This window comes from Tetrao urogallus, assembly GCF_951394365.1.
Source record: "Tetrao urogallus genome assembly, chromosome: 2".
Classification (NCBI taxonomy): Eukaryota; Metazoa; Chordata; class Aves; order Galliformes; family Phasianidae; genus Tetrao; species Tetrao urogallus.
In genome coordinates this window covers 1,816,831-1,831,900 of record NC_136814.1, presented here as the reverse complement: position 1 = coordinate 1,831,900, position 15,070 = coordinate 1,816,831, and the positions used below count along the sequence as shown (strand labels likewise).

The 15,070-nt window shown below is 41.1% G+C and overlaps 1 protein-coding gene across 1 annotated transcript in view; it reads left to right on the top strand.

Moving 5' to 3' along the window:
• Positions 1-15,070, top strand: part of VRK2 (VRK serine/threonine kinase 2) — a gene marked incomplete at both ends in the record, with an annotated part of 44,969 nt that overhangs the window by 17,642 nt on the left and 12,257 nt on the right. The window contains 2 exons of the mRNA XM_079532902.1: positions 5,093-5,225; positions 14,658-14,778. Coding sequence (XP_079389028.1) covers positions 5,093-5,225; positions 14,658-14,778 — 254 coding nt within the window. The remainder of the gene's footprint in view (positions 1-5,092; positions 5,226-14,657; positions 14,779-15,070) is intronic.

Below are 15,070 nucleotides of genomic sequence, written 5' to 3'. Positions count from 1 at the left end.
AGACAAGATGCACTGTTGCAGACTCTCAAGACTGTACCAGAAGCCACGTGTTTGGATTTTTAAGCTGCAGGCTTTAAAATTGGATTTGCATCTATTTTGACTTAGGTTTTAAGTTTTTCATAGGCATCATAGTTAAAGAATAAAATTTGGACATAAATCATCAATGGTCTGAATTGAAAATGAAAAAGGAGAATGAAGAAACATTTGAGAATATTAACTTTAAGACCAGCTTTCAGTAGAAAAGTACAAAGATGTAAAGTACGTGCATTGGTCATATGGGAAAACATGCATGAAAATAATTCCAGCTTTAAGCTGTTTTTCATTGTGTGATGAATCACTGTGACTTCTGCACTTCAGACCTGCTTGACAGATTTGCTTAAGAGCAGGTGAATGGAGAAAAATGAAATTCTTCTCTGTTCTCCTTCGTGTGTTTTAGGAAGGATACGGTACACAGAGATGTCATACAGAAAATGTCTTTAACACATGGATGCTGGCTAAGATGCATGCTCGCATTGGTTCAATTTACTTTTGTAGTTATGGCCAATGTCTTGGACTTCAGTTGATTCCAGCACTAGGATTTGTTCCTGTTCCTCCTCTTGGCTATAAAAACCAAACAAAAGCAAACAAACAAACCAAGAAAGAACAAAAGCACACTGTTACAGAAGAAAAGGAGAGCAAAGAAGCTAGATTAGGACCCCAGAAATGGCTTAAGATTTGGCCTGCAAATCTCATCAAATGTCATTGATTCTTTCTATAGCTGAATGAGTCTGCAAAGGGGGCTGGTTTCTTCAGTAGGGTTTGAGAAGTGAAGTAAAAGCAAGGTTTAAGGACAATTTCAGCATTGTGATGAGCTTGATGCTCTCTGAGTGTGAGATATATTTCAAACATATTTAGAAAGATAGAGGAACTGTTGACACTTATTCTCAGTGTTCAGAAGGAATGTATATAGTCAAGTAGCATTTTATCGTAGAATTGTTTATGCTTTAGCTTCTACAAAACTTGTGATATAACTGTTCTTTTCTTTGGGTTTTCTACTTCGGTGTTATTTCCCTCTAATAGACTCAGTCCTCTTAGTCTACTTAATGCTTGCCTTTTTCTTCCTTGTCTATAAAGCTTGTAATAAATGCAGTTCCAGCCAATATGTTCTTTCATCTTTACCTGCTACAGCTTGGCAAAATTCAGGCGTTTAATAAAGCATTAAAACGGTGCGATGCAGCATTTCATTTGTGTTTTAACAATAGTGTTACTACTTTGCCAATACGGTTACTCCTAATTTCTTAAGTGTACATTTCTCTAGCATCCCATCTTGTCCTTCATTTTTTTTCTGGCACCTCATTCCATTCTGTATATATGAGCAATGAGCCTGTCTCTCACTGCAAACTGTCCTCTTCATGTGGATGAGCCTTTTAGACCCTGAATGTAGAAATTTGATGCTGAAATATGTTGGAAGTGGCCTGAAATCCTTCCTGCAGATGATTTCTTTCCCTCTCTTCTTTATTTATTCCTCTTTTTGCCTTTATTGGCTTTTGTTTTGTAAAAGATGCTGTTTCTGTACTAATCACTGTACTTAAAACTTATCATCCCAAGATGGGCTCTGATCCCAAGATCTATTTTAGCCTGTCTTTTCTAGTATACTGTCCAAAGGAAGCTGACAGCTCTATTTCCATTGGCAACCTGCCTCATATTAGTAGATGTTTGCTTAATTATTTACAGTCCCTCACATAAACTTAGTGGAACCACTGAAAATGAATTGGAAAGGGAAAATCTCTATGTTGTGATCTGTTCAGTGATGAAGTTCCTGTTCTGTGTGCTTCAGGAGAGAGAATATACCCGAGGAATCCAAGGTGTCACACTTACAGCTTCCCCAGCCAGTGCAGCTATATGATATAACATGTACAAGTTGTAAAAATTTTATGCTTAGTAGCTATTTAGCACTTTACATTTTAACTACAATTTTAAAAACAAACGAACAAGAACCCTGAGAAGAATCAGTGGGGTTAAAATAAGTGTGGGGGAAGGAGGAATATATAGCATAATGCAGCTAAACCAGCTGTTGTAGGCTTACAGCATTTGCACCTTCATCATCCTTGATATTTCTTGCTTGCAGTGCCTTACATATCTTATTCTACACGTTTTCTTATTCTTTGTTTGTTTGCTGTCCCTGTAGTTTGCAGATTAAATATGTTTGATTTTTGGAAAACGTGCTAACACTGACTGAATATTTCTCAATATTCTGTAACACTCATCTTCCTTTCCCCCTTCCTGTACTCCTTTTAAAATAATAAAACAAAGCAAATAAACCCCTACGAATTACTTAGCTATCCTTACCCACCATGTTCTGAGCAAAGTTAGAAGGGCGTGCTGTTGTACATTATCAAAAAGTGAAAAGCAGCTATAAAGAACTATATATCTTTTTAATGATGAAGGGGCTGTAATGAGAATTGATGAAATGAAATTAATGGTAATTTAAAATAATGTAGACATTCTAATAATAGTTGTGACAAGGTTGTAACAGTGCCTTGCTGGTGCTAAGGGGACTCAGTTTGCAGGTGGCCGAAAGGCTTTCTGTTGAGATGCTGCCATCAGCTCTGTGATTATGGAAAAGATGTGGTGCGAGAGCTGTAGAAGTGGTAAATGGCTCTGCCAGAAGAAATGGGCTGAGCAGTGACAGGTGTGGCCAACTTTGGAGCTAAGTGGGGTGCTCACAACCATTGCATCTGAGTGGCCTTAAGAAGTCATTGCTTCTGGGTTTCTGTGTGTTGCCTCCTTCAGTCAAGTTAGGGTAACCTAAAGCTACTCCTTAGTTGTTTTTTCCTGCTGTAACTTTAAAATTGTTTTACTGATAGTAATACTGATGGTATTTTAAGCAACTTAAAATGTTGCAAGCAATACTTCATACTAGATCAAAGAATATGTAGTTACTGTGGATGAGAAGCAGCAACTTCTTTACAAAGTTCAAGTTTGACTGGTAAGAACTGGTGGCTGCCCTTATGGATGTCCTGCTGTTAAGATATCTGAAAGTCCAAGGCTGGGCTGTCTCTTGAAAAGGTTTAGCATGTTGTCAATCAGTCCCAACTCAAATAGAAGCAAAGAGCTGTTGGAGATGCTTGTCCTTGATTGTTTTCTTCTAATGGCTAAAATCTCATTTGAATTTAAGATATAGTCTGATTTTTTTTTAAAAAAAAGTTCAAGTCCCCTTTGGATTTCTTTTTACTGTACTTGGTTCAGCTGTATAGGCAGTCTGTAATCAAGCCAAATCCAAAACCTTCCACTATCTGGGGAAGCATATACCTTCTAGCCTGCTTTCCTTCCCAGCCCACCAAGGATGCAGAAGACTCTCAAAACTTGGTATTACAGAACTTTGAATTAGTTCTCTCATATGGACTGTGAGCTCAATTAGGTACCAGAGCATCAGGAGAATGAACGTAGGAGAAAATCAAATCAGTGAACCCAACAAAGTTTATGCCTCGTCCCAGATTTTCTGAACGTGCCTACAGTCTTTAATCTTGTATCACAGTTTGTGTAGTCTGTCAGGTGAAAAACATCATCGGTAATCTTAAAAGCCATCACCCTGCAGGAAGCCAGTGCTGCATCCCAGCTTACACGCTCCAAATAAGCACAGATCCTGCAGCAGAAACACTAAAACCAAGAGACCAGCCATCCCAGGATTTGAAGCTGCCTGGAGCACAAACAGGAATCAGTAATTCAACAGCATGCGCTGCAAAATGATGCACTAAGTTTTCTTGAGGGTTTTTTGTTTGTTTTTCCTCTACCAGAAGTGATGTAATTAAATTAAAAGTGAGTTCTGGAAGAGTTTATTTTAGACTTTTTTTTTAGCTGAAGAGGAAACAAAACTAAGGTTACAGTAAGAAAAAGGTTTTCTTTGTAATATAATTTAGTAAAAATACTGCTAGATGATTCGGCTTCAGCACCACAGTTTAGTTCCACTGGCAGTATAATGGCAACCTGTAGCTTTGTTCTATTTTATTTTTTGTGAAAGTACTGTCCTTAGATACTTGTTTTAAAAAAAAACAAATAAAAGCAGTTCTCTAATGTGACAACAGGTCAGTGGGAGAGAGGAAAGTGCCAGGTGAGCATGTGCAGATGACAAAGTGAGAAAATAATCTTTGGGATATTATGGGGTGGATGTGTTGTGATTAAGGTCCAGCTGTTTTTTTGCTGTGTTGTGGTAATTGACCACATGCATGTATTAAATCCTCCGTTGTTGGAGGATAGAAAGTGTTAATGTGAACTTCATGGAGTGAACTTGTCCTCTGTGTAAGTGGCAGAAGTGACACGGATGCTGTACTCCATGCACTGTGCTTAGAGAGAAATGGTACCAGGTGATGTGTTGGGGGCTGTCTTGACAGGCAGCACAGGAGCATTGATTTCACTCCATGGATTTACTTCAGAGTAACTTAGAGTGAAGTTTGTGTCTTTTTAAACATTAGTTTGAACGCAGGAGTGATTTACGAAGTTGGCTTTCTGGGATGTGGGGGATACTGTTTGGTTTTGCTTTGTTTTATTGTACGCGTTCTGTTCAAATAACCATTGCCAGCATTAAGTTGCTGGCAGTGGCATCCAAGAAGATGAGCCTATGGTGAGGTGCCCTGCACTCCATCAGCTGTGGCCCCTGCTGACACTGGAGTTCAGTGTGCTGGGGGAGCTGCTGCCACTTGGCACGTGATGAAGCTGTGCAGTCTCAGCTGATGGAGAGTTTGAACAGGGGAGTGTTGTAAGTAAGGGGAGAAAGGGGTCCCACAAGCAACGTGAGGATTGCGTAAAAGACATATTGCAGTTTGTGGGGTCTAGATGCCCACCTGGAGAGGAGAGAGCTTAGGAACAAGATAAAAAGACTGAAATTCTGCTCAACTCCGGTATAAGATAAAGACTGTAGCAGTAGAAAGATTTAAATGGGGAGGGCAGCTGTTATAGCCCCCAGTTGTACATATTTTATCCTGAGGCACCATTTGGTTTAATAAAATTTAGATCTAAGGCTGTCCTTAATCTATCAGTTTCTTAAGACTTAATTATAAAGGTTATACTTTCAAAGGACAAAAGCATTATTCATTTGTCTGTTCATGTCTTCCAGGTTTATCTTGCAGATTATGGACTTTCCTACAGATATTGTCCCAATGGGAACCACAAACAGTATCAGGAAAATCCTAGGAAGGGCCATAATGGGACAATAGAGTTTACCAGCATAGATGCCCACAAGGGAGTAGGTAGGTTTCTTTTTTGTATTTCAGGGAAGTGATTACAGAATGAGTAATCAGGCTGTGAGAGCTGACGTGTACAATCCCAGTGGTCGTGGGGATTGCTTGGGGTTGATCAGACCCTTGTGTGGTGACCTCTTGCACCTGCAAGCACTTCTTCAGTGCTGGTGGGGAGGGGGCAGCACAGTTTAAACTGAAAGGCTGCTGCACGTGTGGTACAGGAAGGGGAACTGAGGCGCCCTAAGAAAAGCCCGCCATTAAGCTTAATTAGTTCGTGCTGGGAGTGCTGGTCTGTATTGCTGTACTCTGTAGAGACAGAGGCAGTGTTTGTTAATGTTGCATTGTCAAGGAAAAATGTTTCAAGTTTGCGCTGTCCTTTAGGGAGAGCTGTGGCTGAGTGTCACCATCTGTGTTGTAAGAGGGTATTTCAAGATATTTCTCCTTCTGCAAGGAGAAAAACCTTTTCTGAAGCCATAAAGTGTTAACTTTTTGAAATCTTTTTCCAGTAGCCTTTCATATATCTTACTTATTTAAACTCACTTTGATGGTATTGGAAACACATTTGCAGGTAAATTACATACATAGTCCTTTTATTGGATATTGATTGTACTGCCTTGCATTCCAAGGCAGACTTAATTCAACAATTCCCTAATTAGTTAAAGTCATAACCTATGTCTTGTATTCATTTACCATTAATTAAACCTTAGCTGTTTATTACACCGCAGTCCAAATCCAATAGCAGACCCATAGAGCCATGGAAAAGGGAATGGGAGGTCAATATTGAAAATATATGGTGCAGAGTCCCTCTGATGGCTGCGTTGTTCACAATCAATATGGTCAATGCAACACAACTTTCTTAGTTGCTATGTCAGCAAGACAAAAAGTCAATTCTAATGTTATGCTAGTGAAAAAATGGTGATTATTGAAAAACTTTGACTCTTGCTACAAAACAGCGTGTTTGTTAAACTTTTCTTCCTTTACTCCCCCTTTGCACTCCCAAGGTCTTCTAAGACAATAGGAATGGTTTTCTGTTGTCAGTTTTGCTCCAATCATAACGTCACAAGTGGTAACTGCTGAAATTCCTGCTCGTTAATAGCTGCTGGACTGTTACCTTAAACTAATACTTTCTAACGAGTTTTAGTTGGCACAAACAACTGTGTATTATTGCTTTTTCTATTAAAAGGGCCATTGACCATGTAATGTAGAGGGTCTTGATAATTTGCCGGCACTGTTAAAGCCTACAGTCATTTAACTCTGGTCATTAGGAAAAATGAAATAAGACTGTCAAGTATTTGCCGCTAAAGGGATGGCACAGTTTCACCTTCTAAAAAGTATTTGGTGAGGAAGAGGACCAGCTGTTTCAGCCTCTTCTAACTTGCCCAGTGCATTTTCTGGAGGTTTGACTCTGACTCGTTCCTGATCCTGAGAGGTATGTCTGTGTACTTGTATTTTATGTGGGCACTGTGAGTATGTGGGCTCAGTTGAGTAGTTGTAGCAGCTACCTGGTCTGGTAGAGCAGTGCCTGTCGTTGATTGCTTGATTAGAAGATCGGTAATTGCCTTTATTTGAAAGGAAAAGGGAATTTTAATGGAAATGTGTGGCAAAGCGTGTCCGCATTCAACTGCAAGTTCTTGTGTTTAGCAAGCTTGTGGGTTAGATTGCTTTCTCAAGTAGCTGAAGCCACGCTGGAACTGGTGAAAGCTGGCAGACTCTAGAGAACAGAATATTCAGAAAGGTGGATTGAAGGGCTGCTTCCCCTATCTTAGACTTAAAAAATTTATGCTTCATAATAGCTGTGAACAGAAAGTCTGCAGTTTTTTCAGTTGCTTCTGCTAGAAAAGCCTGCAGACATGATATCTGGTGTGCTGCAAAGAATCCAAACTGTTCATTCCGAATGTCTCAGCTCTGACTTTGTAACAGCCTGAATCCATTAAGGTCGAGTCACCAGTTTCTTGTATACAGCAGGTCTCTCAGCATCCCAGGGAAAACAGGCGTCTGCAGCGACTTCTGCCAAAGATTCCACAGATCCAGATGGCAGAATACAATGACTGGTTTCGCTCATCTCATATCTTGTTTTGAGCTTCAGATTTGCAGAGATCTTTTGAGAAGCTAAAGGCCTCCAACAGCTTTGCAAAGGCCTTTTCTCAGCAATCTCCTTTATTCCTGACATATGATTGAGTCTCTCAAGCACAGTCTTAAGCACCAAGTGAGAGGGGGTGCTCTTCCGAAAACTGTTTAAAGTACTGTTGCCAAATTACAGCTGCATAGGCAGCCTTAGTTCTGGTCTTACCCAAATTTTCAGCATGGAGTGTTTTACCTGAATGCTCTCAGAATGTAGTTCATTTTTAAAAATGTTATTTTATATAAATGAGATCCTTTCCAGAGGGCATTTTCTGATAAATGTATTTTCAAACCTTAAACCCTCTAAATAAGTACCAGTTGCTGTATTGAGGTACGCAAATGAGAACATTTTGACTTGCTCTGGTTTTATTCATAAAGTAGCTACCTGAATATATGCAGTGATTTGAGATGCATGCTGAAACTTAAAACAAAATTATGAATTTGTTGCTTTCAAAAGTGCCTCTTGGCAATGCTTGAAGCTGATAACCTTCTTGCATAAAGTCAATCAAATGCATCCACTTCCTACTAATTTAAATCAAAACTGGTGTTTCCCTAGCTGAATTGAGAGATTAACCCAGCTGCTTGCCTATTTATTCCCCAGGCTTGTTGTGGAGCTCATCACTGGTGGAAGTTATGCAGTCCATCAAGCTCCAGAAAGTTTCCCTTTTGAGCAGCACTATTGGTCCATGTTTGTCCGGTAGCCTCTGGTAAGGGTGGAGTTGGATGTGCCATTCTAGGAGCAGATGTGAATTGCACCTTCAAGCAAGCTGACTTAGCGTGTGCTAGCATGAGCTGTTAGTGGCTTCGTCCTGGAACATGAGGGGAATTCTTGTGAGCTGGGAATGGCAGGGAGGAGCTGCCCTGTTTGTTTCTTGGCTCTTCATGCTGGTTTTAGTTTTTGGGAGAATTACACAGTTCAGATGTTCACTGTCCACTGTGTGGACGCCAACCTGTGCAACCTGGTCTAGGGAGCCTGCTTTGGCAGAGGGTTGGACTTGATGATGTCTAGAGGTCCCCTCCAGTCCCTGTGGTTCTGTGATTCTGGCCCTGCAGACTGGCTCTCCTGTGCCCTCTGAGGTTTCTGAACTTGTTGGATGTTTGCAGGTATTCACCACAGCTGCAGCTGTGTTTTTCCTGGAGTTCATCCTCAGTCAATCCAGGGCCACTGCTGTGGCTTTTTGCCACAGAATCTTACCCACAAGACCAGCTCTCTGAAGTTGGTGTCTGGATCTCTTTGCAAATGGTGTATGGCCAATAAGCAGTGCTGGACGTGGCACTGCTGTACTGGGTTTGTTAAATGAACCTCCTTTTTACTGTGATGCAAATTCCATATTGCACAACTGCACTGTTAATTTTAGCATAGCACCCGAGTGTCTATTGTATTCATTTTTAATGACCATTCTATATAAACTGTATTACATTGTTGATTGATAATTAAAGAGAATTATATCTGTACCCAATCTACATTTTAAAAACTGTTATATAGTGTTAAAATGTAATATTTAGATCAATGCCTCTTATGGATTTTTGTAGATTTTCTACTCACTGAGGCATGCAGTCAATACCTAATTTCTCTGGAGATATACTGCGCTTAACATATTGAGTTTTTTTTAAACACTCCAGTCCTGTGCATTGAGTGCATAAGACCAGTTTTAATTTGCTGTCGTTGATGAGCACAAGACTCTGAACCATCTCTGCTGAATTCCCTCCAGCTTGTGTTTTTTTGCCATGGATTTCGAGGTAACTCTCCCTTTTAACGAATGTTGCATGGTGGTTTTGCCATCTCATTGAGCAGTGACTACCAGCACCCCTGCAGGACTGATCCCTGCACCTGAAAGACAGCAGTAAGGCTAAGCAGAGCATCTGATGGAGTTTGCCTCAGTAAGGGCTGCTTTGTTAGTCCTGTGCTGGGCTCCCCTTGGTGCCACGTTTTAGCCGGCTCTTTTTACCCTTCCCACTGGGTTACTGCAGCCTGGCTCCTCACAGTCCATCCTGATGTTCACATGCAGTGTTTGTACAGGGCACGCAGCGTTGGGCTAATTGTAGAGACAGCTCTGCAGTTCTTGTTCTTGTTTTCCCTGTGGATCTGACAGAGCTGTTGCTGTTTGATATTAAAAACATAGCTTGGTGCTTGTCCATTTTCCCTTTTCTGTTACATGCAAGGGTTGACTTGAATATCTGCAGGGTTCATTTTGTGAGGAGGGATGTGCAGGAATATAAACACCTGCGCCTGGAAAAAAATTCCTTCTGAGCCTGCATGGCTTCTAGAGAACTTCAGCTCTAAATGGCTTTGGATCAAGAGGTTTATCTGGCATCTGTCCATGTATAGTAAGGAGTCAGAGGGACTGCATTTTTTGTCAGTCACATGAATTATTGATTTGCTGCACTTTGGTGCGTGCCTCCCAAAGACTGTGCAGGACAGACTGTAAATCTAAGAATGAAAAGAAAATATAACTGATAAAAAATGGGTGGAACTTTGCAGTGTGAAATAAATAAAATGATGTTTTAGTTTCTGAATATTGGATTGGAAATGTGTCCACAGTAGAAGAGGGAGCAGAAGGTCACGGTAAGCACAGGCAGAGTCAGGCTTTAGAAGGAGAAGAAGGAAGATTGAATAGGTTTTTAAAACCACCTCCGTGAGCTTATTCTGTCCTGCCAGAACAGTCAGAAGTGGCAAAAAGAAGATGTTGAACATCACCATTTTCCAGCACAGCTGATGAGTGTGGCTTGGAATTAGAGGTTTTCTTCAATTTTGGTTTCTCATGCTTTACACCAGGAATTTAAATAGCTAGTGACTCTCACAACTGCTTGTTGGCCCTTTGTCTATGTGGTTTTTTATTTTCTTTTTACAGAGGAGTAAAGCTTCTTGTTTCCATGTGTTCTGCTTGCTGCAATCCAGGACCTTTCACTTCCAACCTGGCACCTGTATCTCTTGCCACCACCGTTTTATCTCCCACTCAGAGCTCATTGTGAACTTCCCTTGCTTTATCTTCTGCTCCCTCTTCTGCTGCAGACATATTTCCAATCCAGTCCCCCTACCTTTCTGTTACTTAAATTCCCCCCCCCTCCCCCCACCAAATCAGGACACTTCAGCGCATCCCATCTCACCAATCCTGGTTTGTATTCCCTCCCTGTCTACGAGGATCACAGTTTGGGAATATCTGGCCCGCAGGACCTGCTAGCTGTCAGTGTGCTCAGGCGTGGCAGGACAGAACAGCAGTGTCGCTGCTTTTGTGGCTCCTGAGGTGAGTGATGTGGCCTCTGTGCAGAGGTTGCATCCAGTGGCTTGTGGAGGCAGCTGGCCAGCTGTGGCCGTGCCTTTGGAAGGATGTGAGCCCTCAGCACTGGGGCTGATGTTGCCACTTCACCCACCTGTGGTGAGCTGAGTGCTGGGAGTCCCTGCCGCGCCTGCGTTCCGTGCCTCTCAGCCCTACAACTGCATAGCCGTGGGATTCGAGTTTGGAGACCAGAGCTGGCATAGGATGAGTTGCTTATTGCCATTGCCCAGGTTGAGTCATCTGGAAGAGGTTCCAATTGTAGCAACACAGTGTTTGCACTGGATCTGTTTTGCTTTGTGGTAATTATCAGCGACTGTTTCTGCAAAGCACCAAATTAACTGTGCAGAACCACGCACGTGGGAAGCAGAGACTGCCCCGGCCCCTGCTGGCAGCTGTCCTGCCCGAGGCTGGCAAACTGTGTAGATGGCCTGCAAGCATTGTGATTCATTTCACTTTTTGGCTTAGCTGTGTTTACCTATCCTGTTTCCTGTAGCCATCCGTTTGATTTTTCGCTCAACTTAAAGAACAGAACAAAACAAAAAAAACCCCACTTTTATTTCGTTTATTAAAATACAGTAATGATACATTTCTACCATAATAATATTTCTCCATAGTCGTGTTAACTCTCCTTTTCTTTATGGGCTTTGGGATTAATGGCTGTGGTATGAGTTATATTTGTTTGGGATTTAATATGGCTGTGATGCCAATGAGAATGGGAGGTTCCAGTTCACGTAGACACAGGATGAGCAGCTAAAATGATCTTTGTTATGAAAAGCTTCCAATTTAAAGAAAAGCTAGTGGCAAAATTGTAATGCAACAGTGCTAATTAAAAATAATAGAAAAACATTTCATTTATTGCTCATTAGCCTCCCGGATTCTTACCAAAGGCCTGAGAAAGTTAGCTGAATAAGGGCCATAGAGGAAAACTCCCGTTTTCACATGGTTTGAAGATGAGTTTCTCAGAAGTAGTGTGGCATCGAGAGCTCAGTGTGGTATCATGTATGTTCTATTTTGAAATAGATATCTGAATTTATATTAGGGCTCAGCTGCCAAATCCAGTATACAAAGATGCATGGTATATTTCCTTCTCAGGGTGAATTGCTTCAGTTACTTTATTCTGAGTTATTGTTCAACCCTATGGCTGCAAGTTGAGTATATGTTTGTAGTGCATATAAAACTTCTTGTGGCCTGACTCTGATTTCACTGACATGGCTGTTAATTCACTAACTTCAGTGGAGTTAGTCCTGATTTATTTGGCAGAAGTGAGGACAGAATCGGGTCTTAAATCTTCAAATAAAAAAGCTAAACTATAAAAATACGGTGAAATAAAATACTGCCAACACATTCTCATTAGATAGCATTTCACATGATACTAAAATAGTAAGAAAAAATCCTGGTTAATAGAAGAAAAAGAAATCAAATATCTATTCAGAAAGGAGAAAGAATTATGAATTTGTAGTCTACAGAAAAATAAGAGAATTCAATGTAAGTATTGCTTTGAATATATACATCTGCAACAGTGACAACTTATCAAGCAGAATTGTTGTGTTTCTGCCTGGCAATCACATTTAAAATGAAGCCGGATTGACTTCTGAGCTGATGTTTGTCAAGAATTTGTTTAATCCCCAGTTCAGCAGCAAATTTACTTTTCAAGTAAGCTTATAGTTAATATTTATTTATTAGTGCTTTATTTGGGTGAAAATCTAATTATTCCATTGATCGTAGATCATCATAACTCATTTCAGATTAGTTACTTGAATATGTTTTTTACTGGGATCAAAACGATGTCAAATTTGAGGAAGTTAGCATCTCTGGTGCTGAGCTGAGAAGGGAGCAGAGAGAAAGAACTAGCTGACCAGGCAAGTAGTCACATGTTGACATTTTCACGTGGCTCTATGAAAAACACATGTAGAAGTCTTTTAGCAGTAACACTTGCAGTGACCTGAGAGATAAAGTGATGTGGGGATTTACCATCTCCCTGTCAAACATTTCCCCTTCTACTTCTAGTGATGTGCGGCTCAGTTACGTGGGCCTGTTTTCCTTTCCAGCTGTCTGCTGTGGCTTTAGGAATGCATGAAGGTCTTCCCTGCGCCCATCTCCTGTCCGTGCTGGCTTTGCTGTAGTGCCAGTCTGGGAGAGGCTGAAAGATCCAAGTGTGAGCAGCAGGTAGCTGAGCACAGCAAGCTACGTTCACCAGGGAGCATTTAGTCAGAAGACCACTAATCTTAGGTTAGCTCCTGAAATCTCACTGACTTAGCGTTGTTTACAGATTGGTATCAATTAGTTCCTCATGTGGAAAAAAGTGTCCTGTTGTAATTCTGATGTTTTTTTTTCACTGAAGGCCACTTTATGTCGCCTGTGTTACACGAGCAGGGGCCAGAGTAGCGTTGTGTGAAGACTAGAGGATCTGCAATGGGAAGGTTTATATGGTTATAATCTGGAATTGCCATAATGGAAAAAGGAGTTGTGAACACATGTGTATGAATGGAATTGTTCCACGGTTAACAGGAGATTTATGGCAGAAGAAATCACTACAGAACAGCAAGTGGTAGAGATTGTGTTTTTATTTTAATACGAGAGCCAAGTCTTGCATTAGGACACTGTTGAATTTAGTGTAGAAAATAAACGACCCCCGAGGGACAGCGTAGTGTTGTGTTAGATTGAAGAGCCTTTAATAACCCATAGTCTAATAGCAGTTAAGATAGAGAGCACATAAGAAGTTATCTTCTGCTTTTACAATAATGTGAGCACGGTAACAAGAAACAGTTATGATGTGTTGGCATCGTAGCTTTTAGCAGATGACTTTTTAAATTAAAAGATAAGTTTTCAGAGTGACTTTCTGGAATTTAATGAAGGCCCATAAAATATGACATCTGTTTACAACAGGATTAGCAGCACCGTGCTCAACTTCCACTCTGTACTCCAGACAAGATGCATCAAACAAATCTGAAATCTTCTTTCATTCGTGCTAAGTTCAAACTCATTTTGGAAAAGCATAAATTGAACTTCTGCATCTGTCTTTAATCTTGATTAACAGGTTTTGCAGGTTCCACGTTGTCTTGTCTTGGCAAACTATAGGCTGTAAATGTGCACAAATACATAGAGCAACAATTCCTGCTTGTTTAGCAGGTTTTGTTTAGTTTTCTTGAACTTAGTTTTCTTTGGCTAGCAATAAGCAACAGCAAATGGGTTATGCTGCAATTTCCCCTCGGAAAAGTCAATCTATTGATTACCTTCAGTTACCTGTCTTTTTGCATGGGAGATACCTGGGGACAGGTTTAGTTTTGGACTGAATTATATCTACTGTATTTACATTCTGTAGTTAGTAGATCTAACAGAATGAGAGTAAATTCTTCCTGAAATAATTTCCTTTGTGGAAACAGTAGTGGGAAATTTACACAGGACTTGATAAGCAGCAAGTAGTGTGTTAGCCTGAGCCATGGCTCCTCTACACGAACTGTTGATGGCACTTGCAGACCACTTGGGTGTGCAAATGTACACTAGATGGCAGTTTTGCCATATCTTCCGAGCGCCAGTAGCTCTGTAGGAGAACAGGAAAGGCCATCAGTGTTTAGTCTGCGCTCACAGGGTCCCTGCATGACCAATGTGGACCCCATGGACTTCCTGCAACATGTGTTAGCAATTTAGCAGCAGACATTTATTTCTTTGTTTTACTGCTTGGCTCTTTGAGAAAGTGTTGGTACTCGGTTATGGGCTGTCTGGATCATGTCAGAGGCCATGGGGATCAAGTCCATGTGACAGGCTAGACTGAGGAAGGATGAAGTTGGAGGAGGTGAGGAAAGTGACCCTTACTTCAGCAGTAACAAGTCACTGCCTGTCTGTGGACTGTGGCCAAAAGCCTGGGTGTTTTAGGTCTAATGCAGCTGAACAAACAAAACACTTTGCCCATTTGGCTTTTTCATATTTCATCTACAGTACTTCGCTCAAAGTCTTTTCTGTTTCTAAGAAGAGGTTCTTATTCTTTATCTTTTTTCTCCTTCACCTTTTTTTCTCCCCCCCCCCCCCCCACATTCTGTTTTAGCCCCGTCCAGACGAGGTGACCTTGAAATCCTTGGCTACTGCATGCTGCAATGGTTATGTGGGAAACTGCCGTGGGAGCACAACCTGAAGGACCCCGTAGCTGTCCAGACTGCAAAGACAAAGTAAAAACAAAACAATGCGCACATACACACGTCAACATCCTTATCACTTAGCAAAGTCAGTCTGCAAGGACAGCCACACATCCTGTAGGGAATCACCTTACAAGAAAGCAAGACCGATTTTCCTTAATAGAGAGATGCTAGAAGCAGTTAATGACGTGAACTTTCCCTAATTGTTATGGATGTGTGACTGTGGAGATGCCATAAACTCAGCTGCACAGTCTGGTCGTTTTGTCTGCTATGTATTTTTTCAGTACTCCTTCCAAAGCAAACACTTGTGCACGAGCACATGCCT